The sequence below is a fragment of the Corythoichthys intestinalis genome, chromosome 16 (assembly GCF_030265065.1).
Source record: "Corythoichthys intestinalis isolate RoL2023-P3 chromosome 16, ASM3026506v1, whole genome shotgun sequence".
Classification (NCBI taxonomy): domain Eukaryota; kingdom Metazoa; phylum Chordata; class Actinopteri; order Syngnathiformes; family Syngnathidae; genus Corythoichthys; species Corythoichthys intestinalis.
This window is the reverse complement of record NC_080410.1, coordinates 23841214-23861060: the sequence shown is the minus strand read 5'-3', so window position 1 is coordinate 23861060 and position 19847 is coordinate 23841214. Positions and strand designations below refer to the sequence as shown.

Below are 19847 nucleotides of genomic sequence, written 5' to 3'. Positions count from 1 at the left end.
TTTGTTGTCTTTTTGGGCTCTCTGCCAGCTGCACCCCCCAACCCCAACTCCCCAGTGCCCTCCCCAGGCTTGCTTGTTTTGAAACATACACGGTAAGATTTGTTTTCTTATCTTGGCAAGAGAGAATATGCAATGTTGCTTTAGCCTTTAAAGGTCTGTACTGAGTGATCGTAACACACTAAATGTAACTTGTAGCGTAAGCAAGGCATTCGGGTTAGCATTACTTGAATAATGACGACGAGGTTCCTCTTAAGCTCTCGGACAACTGTGCTCGGCTGTCAATGTTCATTCAAAAACCTTTCATTTCGAAGCAATTTTTAAAAATTTGACAGCCGAAAACATTTTTTGTAAACGTTGTCTAAAACGAGACGAAATTAGTCTTGAATTTTCGTCAAAAAAAAAAAACTAGACGAAGACAAACGCATTTTGAGATGACTAAAATATGACTAAGTATTATCGTCCCAAACACTGAAAAACAACACTGGTGCCGGGATGTTACAGGTACAATCAACATTCAGGGTGTGGCATAGTGAGAAGCCCACTAGATCCAGTGGGTCAATTCAGAAACCTTTGTGTTTTTTTGTTTTTGTTTTTTTTTTTGTGCCAATTTTTGTTGTAGGGAATGGAACCTCCCAACCTATCCAGATATCATGTTCGTCTATTGTTTTTTAAAAAAAAAAAAAAAAAAAAAAAAATCCTAGATTTCAACGTGTAACGTCATCAAGCATGAGTTTTGTTATGTGTTTGTCCAAAAAGGAACCTCTTATTCTTCTAAAAATAAAAAAAACATAAAATGTACATTATGATTAAATTAATTTGCATTTTGGGTGAACAGCTGAGGAAAAGTTGAATTCTTGTATTTTGAATACATTAAAAACAGCTATCTGGTATGTGTGTTGAGCCTGTTCTCCACGTCCAACCCAAATAATACATCACTAAGAGAAAATAATCAACCGGCGAGGTCCAGCTGATACTGTCCTGAGTATTTGTGTAAGGGCCCATCAAATGTAAACCTTTTCGCAAAGGCCTGCGGCATTTGGAATGGTGAAACGATCGCATGTGGCTGAGGAACGGCAGTAAACAGGCTCAAAGACCACCTGCCAGTTGGAGCACTCATCAGGCCATCCCGTGACTTCCGCTTCAACCCTTCCGTAAAGGGAACATAAATGGGAACAGACGTGGTCTAATGACAGACGTGGTCCGACGAGAAGCACTTCTCTCAATTACACTACTTTTATTAACTGATTTTCACCTCTTTCTTCGGCTTTTCCCAGTTTAAAAATGTGAACTTTGTTGAGTTCAGAGTCTCCTCAGGATACTGATGAGGTGTTTTTGCATATAATGCTCCATGAGTCATGTTTGTTACTTTTTAAAGAATGCCTCATAAGATAAGGAATGTGTTGATATGAGGGAAAATATGACATTCCAAACATGTTAACACATTTTATCTCCCTTAAGAGATATAGATTCAATAATTTAGAAAAGACTGATACAATATTAGGCAAAAGCATGTTCAGATGAAACTAAGTAGTAGGAATACAGCAATAAGTAGTAGCATACAGTGGGGCAAGTAAGTGTTGAGTCAAACACCAATTGTGCAAGTTCTCCTACTTGGAAAGATTAGAGAGGCCTGTAATTGCCAACATGGGTAAACCTCAACCATGAGAGACACTCGTTACCTGTATTAATGGCACCTGTTTTATCTCATTATCGGTATAAAAGACACCTGTCCACAACTTCAGTCAGTCACACTCCAAACTCCACTATGGCCAAGACCAAAGAGCTGTCGAAGGACACCAGAGACAAAATTGTAGACCTGCAGCAGGCTGGGAAGACTGAATCTGCAATAGGTAAAACGTTTGGTGTAAAGAAATCAACTGTGGGAGCAATTATTAGAAAATGGAAGACATACAAGACCACCGATAATCTCCCTTGATCTGGGGCTCCATGTAAGACCTCACCCCTTGGCGTCAAAATGATAACAAGAACGTTGAGCAAAAATCCCAGAACCACACGGGGGGACCTAGTGAATTACCTACAGAGAGCTGGGACCACAGTAACCAAGGCTACTATCAGTAACACAATGCGCTGCCAGGGACTCATATCCTGCACGGCCAGACGTGTCCCCCTGCTGAAGAAAGTACACGTCCAGGCCTGTCTGCGGTTCGCTAGAGAGCATTTGGATGATCCAGAAGAGGACTGGGACAATGTGTTATGGTCAGATGAAACCAAAATAGAACTTTTTGGTTGAAACACAGGTTCTCGTGTTTGGAGGAGAAAGAATACTGAATTGCATCCGAAGAACACCATACCCACTGTGAAGCATGGGGGTGGAAACGTCATGCTTTGGGGCTGTTTTTCTGCAAAGGGACCAGGACGACTGATCTGTGTAAAGGAAAGAATGAATGGGGTCATCTATCGAGAGACTGAGTGAAAATCTCCTTCCATCAGCAAGGGCATTGAAGATGAGACGTGGCTGGGTCTTTCAGCATGACCATGATCCCAAACACACAGCCAGGGCAACAAAGGAGTGGCTTCTTAAGAATCATTTCAAGTTCCTGGAGTGGCCTAGCCAGTCTCCAGATCTCAACCCCATAGAAAATCTGTGGAGGGAGTTGAAAGTCCGTGTTGCCCAACGACAGCCCCAAAACATCACTGCTGTAGAGGAGATCTGCATGGAGGAATGGGCCAAAATACCAGCAACAGTGTGTGAAAAACTTGTGAAGAGTTATAGAAAACGTTTGGCCTCCGTTATTGCCAGCAAAGGGTACATAACAAAGTATTGAGATGAACTTTTGGTATTGACCAAATACTTATTTTCCACCATGATTTGCAAATAAATTCTTTAAAAATCAAACAATGTGTGGTTAAGAGTTACAGGCCTCTCTGTTTTCAAGTGGGAGAACTTGCACAGTTATTGGTTGACTAAATACTTATTTGCCCCACTGTATTAGTAGTGTGTATATGTTTTTTCTTTTTAAAATAAATTAGTCAATCATGTCATCATGTATTTGGATTTACAAAAAGTCTAGAAAAAAAAGTTATTTATAAAAAGACAATATTTCAGATTGACAGTGTAGATAATGCGCAAACTGATTACGATTCTCTTACTAGTCTTTTCCATGAAGCATCAGAAAATGAACAAAAATGTAGGATGATTGTTTTGTACTATAAGGGCAGATGTTTGAAAATGTTCTATTTTGATTATCATTGATAAATAGTAATTTTTGTTTGTTTTCTTCATCTTTGTTTTGATTATAGTGAAAGCGATCGACCACGAAAGCGTTAACGCCACAGCCGTAGGAATATCTGGAAATGGCGACAACGCGACGGGAACAGTCATGCTGGACCCACTTAACAGCACTACAACTTCTATGCAACCAACATCCGATCTTTTTACAACAACCAGAACAGATGAGACGTCCATCAAAAACACATACACTAATATCACCAGCTCATTGTCAAGTGCCATCCCGACAACAACAAGCCCACCCGGCAACACAGTGACAACACGTCCACCAGACCCAACAGATTACATTCCCACCACAACTACAGTAACCCACATTGCGCTCACGACAATGAGGGAAGATGACACAACTTGGATGACGACAACCTCAGCCAGTCCATCCAGCAAAGATATGTCAATCAAAGCAACGGGTCAGACCAACTACTACACATCCATTGCGAACAACAATGGAACAGTCTCAATGACAACACTGGGCCCATCAATGACTCCAAATGGTCTGAACAACAAGACAACGATGATGGTAACAGCTGGTCAGAGCAGTAAAGAGACAATATCGATGTCAAGTACCAGCTCGATCAACAATGACATATCTTTTACAACAGTTGGCCTGACCACCAACGAGACAACCCCAATGATGACAATCAGCCATTCAAACACAAGCACAACATTACAAACATCAATCGTCCTCACCAACAACAACATAACCTCAATGACAACAAACAGTCCAATTGTCACCAATACCTCAATGGCTACCGGTCTGAACAACGGCGAGACAACCTCTATGACGACAATCAGCCTTACAAGCAATGGCACAACATTACCAACAATAACCACTCTGACAAACAACAACTCGACCTCAATGACAACAAACAGCCTGATGATCACCGATCCCTCCACGGCAACCGGTCTGACCAAAGAGACAACATCCATGACGACAATCAGCCTTACAAACAACAGTCCACCGAACACTGGTACTTCAATGACAACAAACAGTCCGACTAACAACAACACAACCTCATTGACAACAACAGGCCCAACCGACAATACCACCTTGATGACACCAGCCACTCCAACCATCACTGACACAACAGGAATAACCACCAGCTCAACAAACATAAGCACAACACCGATCGATGACGCCACATCTTCGACTGCAACTGCCACGTTGACTGACACCTGGAATACAACTGCCACTCAGTCTTTTAATGACACAACCACAGCAATCCCTACCAGCCCTGCAGAGACTCCCACCAGTATCACCCTAACTAGTCCTGCTCTCTCAACGGCAACATCAGGAGGTACGACAAAGACTGTGTATTGTCTTTGAATGTATTATTGAATTTATTCTAACATTGTGTTATAGCAACTACCTATGAACCAACAAGCGATCACAACCCAACCTCAGCCAACAATGCCACCCAAACCCCGCCCATCTCTACCAAGCATCCAACTATAGGTTTGTATACTTAACATTTTGGAATGTCAGATGATGGGGTCATTTATGTATATTCTTCTGTTCATCCTAGTTTGTCCAATGGAACAGTGTCCCACTGAAAGCATCTGCTTGAACGGAACCTGCCAGTGTCTCTCCGGAAGCCACTTGGTGGCCGGCCGCTGCACCCGTGGTAAGCTTGACTTGTAATTGGTGGTAAGAAGTTGAGGGTGATGTCTTGTCTTCTCCTTCAGCTCAAGTGTTTGCTGGGCATCTCCACCTCACCTCTTTGACGTTTAAAAGGGACATGTTGACCAGGTCCTCCAAAGTATTCCAGGACACAGCGGCGAACATCTCGGCGGCGGTCAGCTAGCGCACTGAATGAGGACATATTGGAGTTAAAACTTTTCATGTAACAGATAATTGAATCCTGTTTTTTAGCTTGCTGGTGCTTTTGCAGGTCAGCATGGATACATTCGCTCTGATGTGGTGCAGTTGGCGTGAGTTATTTTCCCCATAAAAGGTCTGCCTGGTAGCAGAAACAATTTTCACCATTTGCACCATTTGTTTCCCGCAGCCCAGGAAGCGTTATCGCCACTGTGAGCAACATCTTTGAAAACACGCTGGCCTCTCAGGAGAATATCAATCAGGTCATCAAAAATGCCATTGTGAGCAGCTCTGTAAATGACTTGCTGGCCAACGCGACATTTATAGGTGAGCTAATGTCATCTAACCGCAGCCGAGGTATCTGGCAACTCAGTTTTCTCATTTTTTTTCACGTAGGCACAGAGTTGTGCGATCTGTCCCCATTTCCCTGTGACGCCTCCACTGCTGTGTGCAGCAGCAGCAACGGCCTCGTGAGTTGTTCCTGTAAAGGCGGCTACATCTCCACCGTTTACTCCAACACAAGCTGCAAGGGTAACGGCATCTATTAATAAGAGAAAATGACACCTTAAACGTGAAGTTCAGAATTTTTTACATCAGGCTTAAACTTCGAGTTAGCGAGGGTTTAATTAGTCAGAGTTGATTTCAACACATTCCGTATGGTGTGGTTTGTTAGTCATTTGTTAGTTTCAGGGCTCCGGAGTGGCTAAGCTAGCGCGAGTCAATTTGGCTGACTTAACATGCCAATAAAAAACAACATATGCACACATGAAAATCATCGATGACCCATGCAATTAATAGTGTTGGCTATGTTTTCAGGATAAAGTTATGAAAACTTACTGTTGCATGTCAAGAGTTGCACTATGAACAGCAACATTTGTAATTAAGAAGCTCTGCAGAGGAGCAGGGCGGAGTGATATCAGTTTTTTTACATCGCTGATTTTTTGTCGTATCCAGCAGCAAGTAACCAGAGGTGGGTAGTGACGCGTTACATGTACTCCGTTACATTTACTTGAGTACATTTTTGAGAAAAATTACTTCTAAAGAGTAGTTTTATTTATACTTTATACTTTACTAGATTTGTGAAGCGAAAAAACGCTTTTCTTACTCAGCTACTTTGGGCTAAACAAGAGTCGCTATATTTTTCCTCTTTATTCTACCAAGTCTATGATTCTACATAGCATTTTACATATTCTACTTAGCGATGCTAAAAGTAGCTCTACCGATTTCACCAATGTGACATAGCAACAGGAATCAAATGACTCCATTATAGCAATCAGACATAAGCTTGCCGTTCTATCTTCTTGCCAGCCTGTTAAATCATGGTGTCTTTAAAGCGCAGTAAAAAGTGAATTATTTGATATAGAGCGCTGCCCTCAACATGACTTGAAAGCGCAGATTTTAACCTCTCTCCCAGTTTTTATTTGGCACCGATTGACCACGGAAAACCAGAGATCCTTTTAATTTCAAAATAGTAAGCATGAAGGAACTCACAATTCAAACTAGGAACTATTTTCTCTACCAGAGGGCACACATGCTCTTTGGACGAATAATGCTTCATTAATTTTTCTCTCGTCGGAATTCAATGATTTTTTTCCTTTTGTATTTTGTTTAATGTGGTTATGTAATGGGTTATTGCACACTATCATTATAACAACAGTTAACAGGACTTTGTGCTCAGAAAAAAAATACCATTGTTCATAGACTTCATGATGACATTGACAGGATTCCACCTTCACTGCGCCATGCCTTCAAGCAGGGGGCCATCCCACAATCTGCTTCAGTAATTCGCAGTCGGTCGCAGCGACACATGCAGAGACCCAATGCCGGATTTAGGTTAAAAAAGTATGAAAGCTATACCGCTTACCAACTGGAAGAATTGTCTCAGGAGTGATTTGTTCAAGGACTCAAGGTAATTATTATATTTTTCGTTTTATCACAAGAATCTTAAACGTAAAAAGTTGTGTTGTAAGGCTGCCGCCACATTGTCTAACAGGATAGCATCATTCTTCGACATATTTACGTAAAATAAATGCCAACTGCCTGATTTTTTGCTCTTTTAACAAAGAATCGAGACTGTTTTACGTTCAGATCTATAAAGAATTCGGGGATTTAAGCATTTATTCACAAGAATTTTCAACATAAAAAGCTCTTTCTTGTAAGGCTGCCGCCACATTGACTCTCAGACTCAGCACTACTTCGACATATTTACGTAAAATAAATGCTGACTGCCCGTTTTTTTGCTCCTTTAACAAAGAATTAAGACTGTTTAACGTCCATATCTATAAAGAATTCAGGGATTTAAGCATTTATTCACAAGAATTTTCAACAAAAAAACACTCTTTGTGATTCCACTCGGTCAGCTCTGACAGCCACGCCAACAATGCAGGCCCCCTATTAATCGGCACTGCGCCCCGTGACACGTCAATATATTATGAAGTCTATGCTTTTAAAAAAAATCCAACAAAAATGTAAGCAGTTACTCACAATGTTGCTCATTACTTGAGTATTCTTTTCACCAAATACTTTTTCACTTTTACTTGTGTACATTTTTTTGGACGACTACTTTTACTTGAGTAATATTATTTTGAAGTAACGCAACTCTTGCTTGAGTAAAATTTTTGGCTACTCGATCCACCTCTGCAAGTAACCAGTTTATATTGTTCCTCATTCTTCATAAGGAATTTGTGGAAACTTTCCTTTTACTGTTTCTTATGTTTCCCCAACCTATAAATGCACATTTTGTAATGTTGCCGGCCATCAGTTAACTCAGCAGACTGATGCTGCATTTGTGGAAAGTGGGAAATTAGTTTCCAACCTCCGATCTGGAAAAATATCATTGGAACACCTCCACTATTTGATCGCTTACGAGAAGGCAGGTTTGCTGGAGGTCAAAATGTCTTTTGATGGCCAAAATAAAAAATAACTAATCGCGATCAGCTATCTTTGCTGTTTACACTTGCTTGGAACACTTTGGCTACGTTCATACTACAGGTCTTAATGCACGAATCCGATTTTTTCACGTTTTTCCGACTCGAGTGAGGCATTAACTTGACGGTCTGAACGTGACAAGTCGCATAGAACTGGACCATTTGAAATCCGATCTGGGTCACGTTCGTATGTGGTTCAAATCCGATCTGGGCCACATTTTTCCAGACTGTAGTGGCGGTCTGTACTGTCCAGTCTCTCAAATCGGAATTCATGCAGCAATTACGTCATCAAAAAGCGAGAGAGACGCCACGGTAGCGGTGCAGCTGTGCGTTATTAGCGCCTAGCTTGCCTTGAACACGGCTTTTTAGGAAGGGTCGGACTATGGGTTGAGGATGAGCCTGAGAATGATCGGTTTTCTGTCTGCTCCATATAAGCAATATTTCAACATTGCTTACACGGCCGAGAGTCGGGGCAAACTGCGCGTATGTGTGTGTGACATGCACGGACAGTGCGTGCATGCTATCGATCCATATACTTCGAATATAAGCCTGTTATTTGTGTCCTCTTTTTAAAAAGCAAAAAATGATATCCCTGGAATGACGGATGACAGCCAGCGTGTGTGGTCATTTGTTTTGATGCTTCTGCGCATGCGGGTCGTCTTGCTCAGCGCGTGTCGGACTGCGAATTAGTGCGCATGCGTAATACTTGAATGGTCTCAATTGACAAAGGCAGTCTGAACGGGCACGCCCAAAAACAGATATGACAAAAAATTGGATTCGTGCATTAAGACCTGTAGTATGAACGTAGCCTTTGAGGTCGCAACTGGTACCCTCCAAGCGGGATATGTCCAACTTCCCATCTTCCTCGAATGCAGCATGAGCACAAGGGGCCGAAACACTCCTCTATTGTGGTCGTATTACACATCTAAAAGAATAATCCTGCAGAATGAAATGAATTACGGCAGTTTATTTGTGACATTGTTTTGGCCCCATGGGTGTTTTGGAACAATGATCTGCATTTTGAATTCATTTGACTATGTTGGATCTGTTCGTAGATCTGTATCGTTTTTTTTTTTTTTTTATTAGCATGCGCTAGCAAATCCACTCCGGAGCTCTGAAACTAACAACCGCACGGAATTTGTTATAATAAACTCTACCAACTTAATATATCCCCGCTAACTGGAAGATTAAGCCTGATGTAAAAAAATTCTAAACTTGAGCTTTAATGACAGCAAGTAGTTGGAAAAAAAATAACTTTGAAGATAAACTTGCTCGTGTAAGGTGACATTTTTCTGTGAATTTTTTTACGTGTCTGCAGCTTGTCCAAGCGGGGAGGAAGTGGTGGGCAATAGCTGCCAGAGGTCAGTACACGCATACATTTGAATTAGGGTTAACGCTGACTGATAAATTGAAACGTATTTGTGGTATTTGGTTTTGTTTTTATGCACACTCTGTGGTTCAAAGTGCATCCCTGCTGACGTGCACTGCTTGCACTAAACTCAACATAGAGGCACTTGTTATTGCTAATTTAGTGATTTGGTCGCTATAATTTCAATTTTGCCAATCTCGCAAGTGATTACTGTTTGAAAGAAAGATAAGTGTTATTATCGAAGCCATGACACAGAAAACGATGAGATAATCATTTTCAAACTGGTCACATTTAATGTACATTTCAGATATGGGCTTCTTCTTGTGAACAATTAACTTTTCCCCTCTCTTGCAGATGTCCCTTTGGATATGCAGGTTTCAACTGCACAGACTGTGAGGAACTTGATTTTTATTTTTGGGTTTTGTCAGTATAGAGAAGAGCATGACAATAACTATGTGTTTACAGCATCTCTACTAGCGGTGGTGGTAGTCTCCTGTGTTCTAGGCGGCATTTTACTCATCTTAATCCTGGTTTTACTCTCCTACTGTTGCTGGTGAGTCCATACAAATTTCGTCAATTGGTTCTTTATCAAAAGTGTAGTTCAATTACTTACAACTAGGGGGCACACTCGTCCACTGCACATCAACTGAACAGAGCAGAGAGAAGTCTGTTATTCAGTAGGGTTGACTGTGCCTTCAACAGTTTTTCATTTTGACAATGGGAAACATTTGTAACTAAGTTGGACTTCGTTAGTGTTGAATCACATAAAAATATATGACATTTTCATTGAGCGAAAGCCATTTTCAATGCTAGTTTGGGTTTCTTTCAATATTTTAACTTATTGGCTGCCATTTACGGCGATAAACATCCAGTTGAACTGAGAGGGCCAGCCCATTCCAGTGTAAATGGATGTCGCTGTTAATGGCACTGAAACATGATCATTTTTTTGTCAGTGGCAGTGAATTGATTAAAAAAAAGAAAGAAAAAAAACAAAACAAAACATTGAGACGATTTGTATGTATATAAAAAGTGCTAAAATTAACAAGAAATTTAATCTGCCCAATACAAACACATGAATATTTTAATAAATGAAATCGTGAATGTTTTTAGATTTAGTGTAACACGTTCAAATAATAGGGATTTATTGCTATTTGTGGAGATGTATTTGCAGGAATTAAGCTTTGTGCAATATAAAAAATTTTACACTAAAAATAAGAAAATACAATTTACAATCAAAGTGAAAATGCACAAATTATATCAGTACCATTTTGTTTAGTAGTTAAAACATTAATTATTAACCAGACATTTTTGTAGTTCTGACCTTTATTTGCCAGATTAAAATGTTTTCAAATAGATTAAATAATAAATTCTTTCTCCATAAATTTCTGCGTTCACAACAGGCTCCGGTGCTCTCGCAGTCAAGCAGACCAAAGCGATGCCAGTCCATACCCGGCGAGTGAGCTGAGCAAGCCGTGGCCGGTAGGCATCACGCCCATACCCCGCGCCACCACACCTGCTACTTGGGACGCGACATCCGCCATGGAAATGATGGACAAACGGCATCACGGCAACGGCGTGGTCAGTCTGCCTTACTTCAATTTTTTTTAAAAACCGTCATTACGTCCACAGATATCTACACTTACTATTCATGTCTCTTGTCACATACCATCAGTATAGTGTCAGTGGCAAATCATATCATGAGAATGAAAATTGTGGTACCTTCAGTAATGTATTGCTGGGTAAGTGTTGTGATATTGTATCATTGTACTAAATTAAAGTATTGTGGTAATACTATATTGTGATGCAATTGTTATCGTTGCAATATTCTATTTTAAAATTTAGTAAGGATGGCAAAGTATAGTGACATGATGTCACTACCAGTATCATGAGTAAAGTATTAAATAATTGTGTCATCACACTATCAACTTGGTTGACAATGTGTTGTCATGATGTGATACAATCAATACATTTTAAAAAGTGTTATGACAATATCGTAGTGTGATACTATTGGTATCGTTGACCGAGTATCATAATGGTACTGTATTATGGTATGCTTGGAACATGCTATTTTTGGAAACCTATGCTCTGAAAAGACACACGTCCATAAAACTAGTTAAATTCCTTTGTTTTCAGTACAAATCTACTAGAAATAAGTGAAACTATCTGCCAGTGCTTCAAGTAAATTTTACTCAAGACTTCTTGAAATAAGAAAAATACAGTGGGGAGAACAAGTATTTGATACACTGCCAATGGGAAAACCCATTAGCAGTGTATCAAATACTTGTTCTCCCCAATGTAGCTACGTGATAATAAGCTTAACAGACATATTTTAAGCAATAAATGTATTTAATCTTCAGAAAAACTTGTTTGTCTGAAATGTTCTTAATTCAATTCATTCAAAAATAGATATTGTTCAAAACATTATTTGAAAACAAAGTTTTCTTGATTTAGGTGAAAAATTACCAACTTTTGGATGATCTTAAAAAGAACAAATAGTAATATTTGCATAAAGTAAATGGAATAGTCTGACAAATTTATCTGTTAACTAGTCTTTAACACTCAATACAAGATTTACGAAAAATAATCTGATTAAGACTTTCTAAATTTGCAGTGTGCATAACATTCAGACAGTATCATATAATCTGTTGAAATTGTTGACAAAGTCATCACTATACTATCAGCAAATTTGGAAAGGTATGAAAATATCCCGAGTGATAATGCTGGCAACTTTAGCCAATTATCCTAATGGAAGTACTGTATATTATAATAATTTTGGTATTGTTGGCTAAGAATAATGGTATTTAATGATACATTAATTAATGTTACATTAATCTTGTATCATGATACAGTGGTACCGCTACATACGAAGTTAATTGGTTCCAGGACCTTGTTGGAAGTTGAATGGTCACATGCAGGATTTTCCCAGAAGAATACATTATAATTCCATTAATTTGTTCCACAGCCTAAAAACCTACACTAAATCCTTAATAAATACTGCTGGTACTATCACAAATGGCAATTACACATAGCAAAACAAATACATTATGAATAAAAATCGGAATAATAACATAATACAGTATAATTCATGTAATAATATAACGAATCGGGTTCTAATGTGGTGGATGTGTTTTGCGTGCTGTACCTGAACGCACCGCGTGGCTGACGTGACAGAGTGAGAAAGGTGTAGTAGAGATTGTACTTACTCTTATAATGTTTTGTTGTTGGCGTCAACTGCAGCGGACAGTAGGCGTGTTGTGTTGCAAAAGTTTTGAAATGAATAGTTAAAAACCTGATGAAGCTGGCGATTTCTTTGGCGATGTTGCCACAATGAAAATTGTCACTACAACTTATAAATCCGACCGTCGAGATCGTAGACATTCTACGGCCGTATTGTCGAGCCAGTTTACGGACGTGCACATCACGCTCATATTTTTCTATCATTTGTATCTTCATTTCAGTGGTAAGTGTCACCTTTTTTCACCACCTGCACTTAACTTCCCGTGTTGAACCCGTGTTGATTTATTTCTCAAGAAAATCAGCCGTGCGCCCGTCTTGCTGCAAAACAACGAAACTGCGGCGCTGTCATAAATCGGCATATTTTGAGCATGTCGTCGGCTGTAGAAACAAATGGAGAGTCAAATTTTACGTTGGATGTCGAAAAGATCGTGTGTTGAAGCGATCGTATGTCGAGGTACCACTGTACTAAGTTATTATGTCCTGAGCCAAAGAATGCTGCTGTTCTTTATGCAGTTATATTTTTAAATTCAACAATAATGTTATTTGACAGCAGTAGTAGTAGTTAGCTCTGCTAAGAGCTGGTTTCCCACCCATCCGCCCTGCTTTTCCTGATTCCCGATGTGTTGCTTTAGGGCTTTCCTCCGAAGCAGAAAGGATGGAAAAAGGTAAGGCTTCATCCCTCCTGGTGGTCTTAGTGTTGGGGTAAAAACAATGGTGACAGGCTCTCAATCGAGTGGTGGTGGTGGTGGTGGTGCTTACCATCTTACTTAGTCACATAGTGGTGCTTTTCTATTGTGCATTTGTGCATACTATTAAGAGTGAGGCTAACATGATGATTGCTTTCTCTGCCATTTCAGTCGGGCTCATATAATCTCAACCCGGATGGAATGAAGACCTTCCATACCAAAAACCCTTCACGTTATTCGTATCTGGTGCAAGGCCACGAGAACCCCTACTTCCTGCCTGGCGACGACAAGAGAAACTGATACACCTGTCCCTGTTGTCCACCCAATGGACGCTTCTCACTTGAGCGCTGCTAACAGTGGCCAGTTGTTGTCACTGTTGATTTTCTTTCCTCGTCGCCTTGAAAATGTTTGAATTGTGTGACATTTCCTGTTCAATCAAAATATTCTTTTAATGTGGCTTATATTATATCAATAATTAATAAGAAACTATAATGACAATGTAAGGGCTGGTCCCTCTTTCTAAATACCGGTGAAGGGATTTTAATTTAGCACTCTAAAAGTTTAAAGTGTTTTAAGATGTTTAATGTTGGTTCTTGTGCATGTGCCAACTATCACTATTGTCATCATACTGCTGGTCTTCTTTGTGTGTTTCATAAGCTTGTACAGTTTTGTTTTTGTAAATGGCACATCAGCAAAATAAATGACTTAATTTAAACACAAATATTAGTCCTCTTGGTTATTCCTGCTTCTCGTGAGGGTTTGCAGATTCCTGAGACACAGAAAATGAATCACACACGAGTGTTTCAAAGTTTTCGCACCATCTAAGCACAAATATGTGTAAATCAGGCTAATAAACGCAAAAGGCAACACACGTAAAAAGCGGGGGCTATCTAAAATGGCCATTGCTTTACATGCAGTGTTGTTAATAACGGCGTTACAATATAACGGCGTTACTTTTTTCAGTATTGAGTAATCAATTTTCTTATCTTGGCAACGCCGTTACCGTTACTGAGGATGGAAAGGCGTGCGTTACTATGCGTTAATTGGTTGAATGATGCGAGAAAAGTCTGAGGGAGACTGGCTCACCGAGATGACAGGCAGAGCAGGAGTGGGGAGGAGGCAAAAAAGTTGTGACGCCGAGCAAACGCGATGCTAGGTGGCTCCAATAATACCTGACTGTAGCCGATAGCCTACAAACTACGCCCACGTGATATGGTAGTTATGGTAGACATGGAAGATAGTAAATATATCTATAGTACTAGATGCGAAATGACTGACGGCAGCGTTAGCAACATGTACAGTATAGGAACTAGATGCGTTGGTAAACAACCACCATCTTAAAGCAGTAGACTTCTTAGGAAGGCTCTTTTGTAGAGAACCTTCCTAGCGAACCTAGGTAACATATTATTAAAAATACTCCAAAATCGGCTAAATCTTGACTAGAATCTATCTTTAAATGATAAAACAGTTTTAAAACTTCCACATGTCAAACGTAGACAGAAGGGAACTAATGCACAAATGGGAGCAATTTTAACAACTTTTAATGGTTGATTCAGGGTAAAGGGTAAATTAGGGTAAGAATTGGGCAAGGGCCAATTGTCCCAAAAACCTTTTGAACTTCAAAACCTGTTTTTTTTTTTTTTTTTTTTTGAGGGGGAAAAAAAATGAAAGGTAACACCAGTTACTTTGCTAGGTAAAAAAATGAAAGGTAACACCAGTTACTTTGCTGTTACAGTCAGGTAACTGAGTTACTAACGCAATTAATTTTTGGGAAAAGTAATTTGTAACTAATTACTTTTTTAAAAATAAGATTAACAACACTGTTTACATGTATATTTACTAGGGCTGTCCAGATTATCGCGTTAACGCGCGGTAATTAATTTTTTAATTAATCCCGTTAAAATATTTGATGCAATTAACGCACAAATGCCCTGCTCAAACAGATTAAAATGACAGCAGAGTGAAAGGTGTTTTGCCGCCCTCTGCTGGCGCTTGGGTGCGACTGATTTTATAGGCTTCAGCACCCATGAGCATTGTGTAAGTAATTATTGACATCAACAATGGCGGGCGACTAGTTTATTTTTTGATTGAAAATTTTACAAATTTTATTAAAACAAAAACATTAAGAGGGGTTTTAATATATCTTTTAAGAACTACAAGTCTTTCTATCCATGGATTGCTTTAACAGAATGTTAATAATGGTAATGGCATCTTGTTGATTTATTGTTATAATACAGAAATTCAGTACTTGCGTACCGTATGTTGAATATATGTATCCATCTTGTGTCTTATCTTTTCATTCCAACAATAATTTACAGAAAAATATGGCATATTTTATAGAAGGTTTGAATTGCGATTCATTGCAATTAATTACGAATTTTTAAGCTGTAATTAACTCGATTAAAAAATTTAATCGTTTGACACCCCTAATATTTACATTTGCTTTGCACTTGTAAGCGCAGCCTTGAGATGCTAGCGCCGTGGAGGCGAATGCAACTCAACACAATAAGCAGCAATTGGACAAATAGTGAACAATTCGTCAGAAAACATGATTTGAAAAGTTTAATGCCACTCCTGGCTGACAGCTAAAATGAACTGCAAAACTATAAACTAAATAGTCATATTACACCATGTGTAATTAAAACAGCCAAAATGGTGTAAAGACAGGTTGGCGTCTGCTGTTGCATATGTTTAAACATGAACCCACTCTAAAAGCTGCATGTTGTCTGAAATAAATCGGACTTAATCTCAGTGGCCGACATCCAGAGAAGATGAATCTGACATACATGTACTGGGTGTTCCATGTACTGTATTTATTTACTGTATGTGGACCAGATCCCAGTCCTCAGATTTAACATAAATGAGGCTAGATTAAATCACATCACTTCAAAGCTTAAGTCATTTTTACTTTAGTTGCACAGTGTGTCTCAGTGCTCTGAGGGCCACGCTACCTTTGTGGAGGCCGGTATCGATTCCTGCTTGCATTATGCGTCAGGGAGGGCATCTGGCATTAAAACTTGTGTCCCAAATCTTCCATGCGAATCATCTGTTTCACTGTGGTGACCCCTGAGGGACTGAAAGGGATGGTTTGCACAGTGTGTCCGTTCATGTCAAAATGCAGGTCTTAAAATCTGTTTCTACCGCCATGATTTTTTCTGAGTGCATAATACCCATTTAAGAAGTTATCAGACTCCTCTGAGGGCCAAGAAAGATGAATGCAATTCAATCAGCATCGAGCGGCCAGGACAAAAAGAAGTAAACCACAGACATGAAGAAGCTCCAATACCTTCATCCTTATGCTGAAGACAAAGCAGCATATGCAAGTGTCTGCCAAAGTACCAGGTGACAAATAGTATCCTGATCTTTAGGACACCTGGCCAACATGAACGTGATACGATTTCATGATAAAACAAGCAGTAATTGTGTGCAAATCAGCACTGGTGCTCCTTTGCACTGCAGCTATTTGCTGTAATTCACTTACAGCCGGGTCTAATGTATTTCTGCAGCATTCACCCAAGCGCATCCAATTAACAGGCATTTCCCAGCAGCCTTTGGTGTCACATAACGACATGTATAAGCCTCTAACATCATCACACTCCCAATTTGAAACCAATGAGAAGATATCTTAGCATTACACCATCTAGAGCCGTCATGGTTGTAGGTAGGTCCTGAAGCTTGTAACACAGGAGATGACATCAGTATATATATATATATATATATATATATATATATATATATATATATATACTTGCTTTGAAATTTTAAAATGATGCATCATTGTGTTTAAATGTGTGTGATACTATAGGATTTGGTATCAAGTTTAAATATCACCATCTAGAATCCAAAATACTAATACCATACAATAACAAATTAACTAAAAACAATAAATGTGCTTGAATTGTGTAGATATTTTATTTGCTAACAAATTATTTTCTTAAAAGCAATCGAGATGCAAGTTATTAAACTTGAAATGTGTGAGTTCAAATAAAAACAATGCACTGCTTGTGTCTTTGTAACTAAAGATATATGGCAGTCCAGATGGAAACACCCCCAATTACCATGTGAATGATTGGACTTGTGTGTGTGTGTATTTGTGTGTTCACATTTCGGGGGGTTAGTAGGCGGTCAAGTGGGTGCACAAAGCAAGATAGGGGGAGGATATAGGAACAACCAATTAGGCTAAAGATATGTCCTATAAGCAATGACATTATTATGAACACCACCACACCACCCGCAACAAAACAAACGCACAACACAGTTACGATGTACATTATATACTGTATTAACTCCTTGGCAGCCATTGACGGCGATAGCATCTAATCCCTTTGAACTGGGAGTGCTTGCAGCAAACTAATTTAAATTCACAACTAAAGGATGAAAAGAGCCACGTCAATGGCACTGAAAGAGTTAATCTATTATTTTCACAAGTATTTATGGAGTTTAGATTGATTTGGTTTTCTTTTATTCCACACACTCATTTATTATTGCAGTTACTGTATTTCTATTAATTGATGTAATGGGATTGTTTAAATGTTAATGGTTATTTAGAGCCATTTTTTTCAATTTACACATTTTTTAGTCAGTCGATTATATTTTCATGATTTTTCTTCTACCTGATAGACACTCATATATTACATATACATACAAAAATACGTACGTACATACACTGCAAAAACACCCCTCCCTTAAACAAGTTAAATTCTCTTGTTTTCAGTGTAAATCTGTTAGAAATAAGTGAAATTATCTGACAGTGCCTTTAGTAAATTTTACTCAGATTTATTGAAATTTTTTCTTAACAGACAAAGCGATTCACAGATAGAAAGTCTTGTAGTTCTTAAAAGATAAATGTTATTATGAGTTAGAATAAATTGATATTGAAACCCCTCTTGATGTTTTTGTTTTTATACATTTTATAAAATTAGATTAACTAGTAGGTCGTCATTGTTGTCGACGTCACACGGTGATGATGTCACAATGTTATGCTGCCAAGCTTCCAGAGTATGACTCTTGTGACATAAACATGTCGTCTGTTCAACCCTTTCAATTTGAACCCGAGAGGAACATTAATTAGCATGACAGCATTACCGATATTTCACAAAACGAGCATCAAACGCAAACTGAACAGGAAAGACAGGATGAGACGAGACGAGAGTAGGAAAAAAAATTGGTGTTCTGCCAATATGTGCTACACTGGCGAAACGTCTACAAGAGGCGAATTTGAAACCCAAAGTACTACCGTGCGCTTTCAGCGTGTTTTGTTTAGATGCATACAGACAGAACATATTAAAGATGCCTTAATAAACTACTTAAATATCAAATAAGGGTGGTTTAAATATGCTATGTGACTAACATGGTCAACAGATCAACAATCTGCTTTAAAGCTACAGCAAGAAAACACAATGCTTAAAAGTATGAGAGGGAAACACATGCAAAAAGTATTTTGAGGCAATGAAAAGGTAATAAAAGACTCAATAAAAACACAAATAGTAAGCACTCGCCGCTTTTAACCGATGTGAGCATATGTTGGACGCAGTGTTGTTAATCTTACTTTAAAAAAGTAATTAATTACAGTTAGTTACTTGGCACAGTAACTGCTGTTACCTTTCATGTTTTTTTTTCATTCCCAAAAAAAAAAAAAAAAAAACATAGTAACTTTTGCTATGTTTTGAAGTCATTTAATGTTGTGAATCAACCGTTAAAGTTCTTAAAATTGCTCCAGTTATTGCATTAGTTCCCTTCTGTCTACTTTTGACATGTGAAAGTTTTAAAACAGTTTCATCATTTAAAGATAGATTTAAGTCAAGATTTTGCCGATTTAGGAGTATCTTAGATAAAAAGTTACTTAGGTTCGCAAGGAAGGTTCTCTACAACAGAGCCTTCCTGAGAAATCTACTGCTTTAAGATTGCGGCTGTTTACTAACATCGGCTAGTCGATCATTTCGCATCTAGTTCTCTATACATGTGCTAACTTCGCCTTGTCTGTCATTTCGCATCTAGTTCTAGATACATGTGATATCTACTGTAGCATCATGTGGGCGTAGTTTGAAGGCTGTCGGCTACAATCAGGTATTATTGGAGCCACATAGCATCGCGTTTGCAATGGCATCACAACTCCCTTCCCTCCATAATGCTGTTGTTAACAACAGTGATTGGACGTCTCCCCGAGTAGAAGGAATTGGAGTAACCCGCTAGTGTTCGTCTAGTGATAGTGACAATCTACGCCATCACCCCGAGCCTTCATTGCAGGCATAATACATGGCGCCCACCGTAGGTCAAAATATGTACTAAATATTAGATTTTTAAATCAATGGCAATATTCTATGTTTCTAAATACATTTTTAGTAAATGAGAACAATTGTGGTTTATTAGAGCCTATAAGTCTTTAAGTCCGAGGTTCCCTTTAAGCAATAAATTAGTATATTTAATCTTACAAAAAAAGCTTGTTTGTCAGAAATGTTCTTAATTCAAGAATAGGTATTGTTCAAAACATTTTTTAAAAGCATTTTTTTTCTTTAGTTAGGTAAAAAAATTAACTTTTAACTTTTAGATGTATGGGCTTAAT

The 19847-nt window shown here is 38.8% G+C and overlaps 1 protein-coding gene across 2 annotated transcripts in view; it reads left to right on the top strand.

Annotated features, from left to right (window-relative positions):
- The window catches only part of si:ch211-198m17.1 (mucin-2), a 34100-nt gene extending 20095 nt beyond the window's left edge, over nt 1-14005 (top strand). Inside the window, exons 2-14 of one of the 2 annotated variants that reach the window (XM_057817375.1) lie at nt 3262-4545; nt 4611-4703; nt 4774-4872; nt 4934-5043; nt 5121-5179; nt 5257-5393; nt 5463-5597; nt 9312-9354; nt 9717-9754; nt 9828-9915; nt 10763-10940; nt 13232-13264; nt 13457-14005. In XM_057817375.1, coding sequence (XP_057673358.1) covers nt 3262-4545; nt 4611-4703; nt 4774-4872; nt 4934-5043; nt 5121-5179; nt 5257-5393; nt 5463-5597; nt 9312-9354; nt 9717-9754; nt 9828-9915; nt 10763-10940; nt 13232-13264; nt 13457-13585 — 2426 coding nt within the window. In that variant the 3' untranslated portion in view covers nt 13586-14005. The remainder of the gene's footprint in view (nt 1-3261; nt 4546-4610; nt 4704-4773; nt 4873-4933; nt 5044-5120; nt 5180-5256; nt 5394-5462; nt 5598-9311; nt 9355-9716; nt 9755-9827; nt 9916-10762; nt 10941-13231; nt 13265-13456) is intronic. The other variant, XM_057817376.1, reaches the window with a different exon arrangement.
- The last annotated feature ends 5842 nt before the right edge of the window (nt 14006-19847 follow it).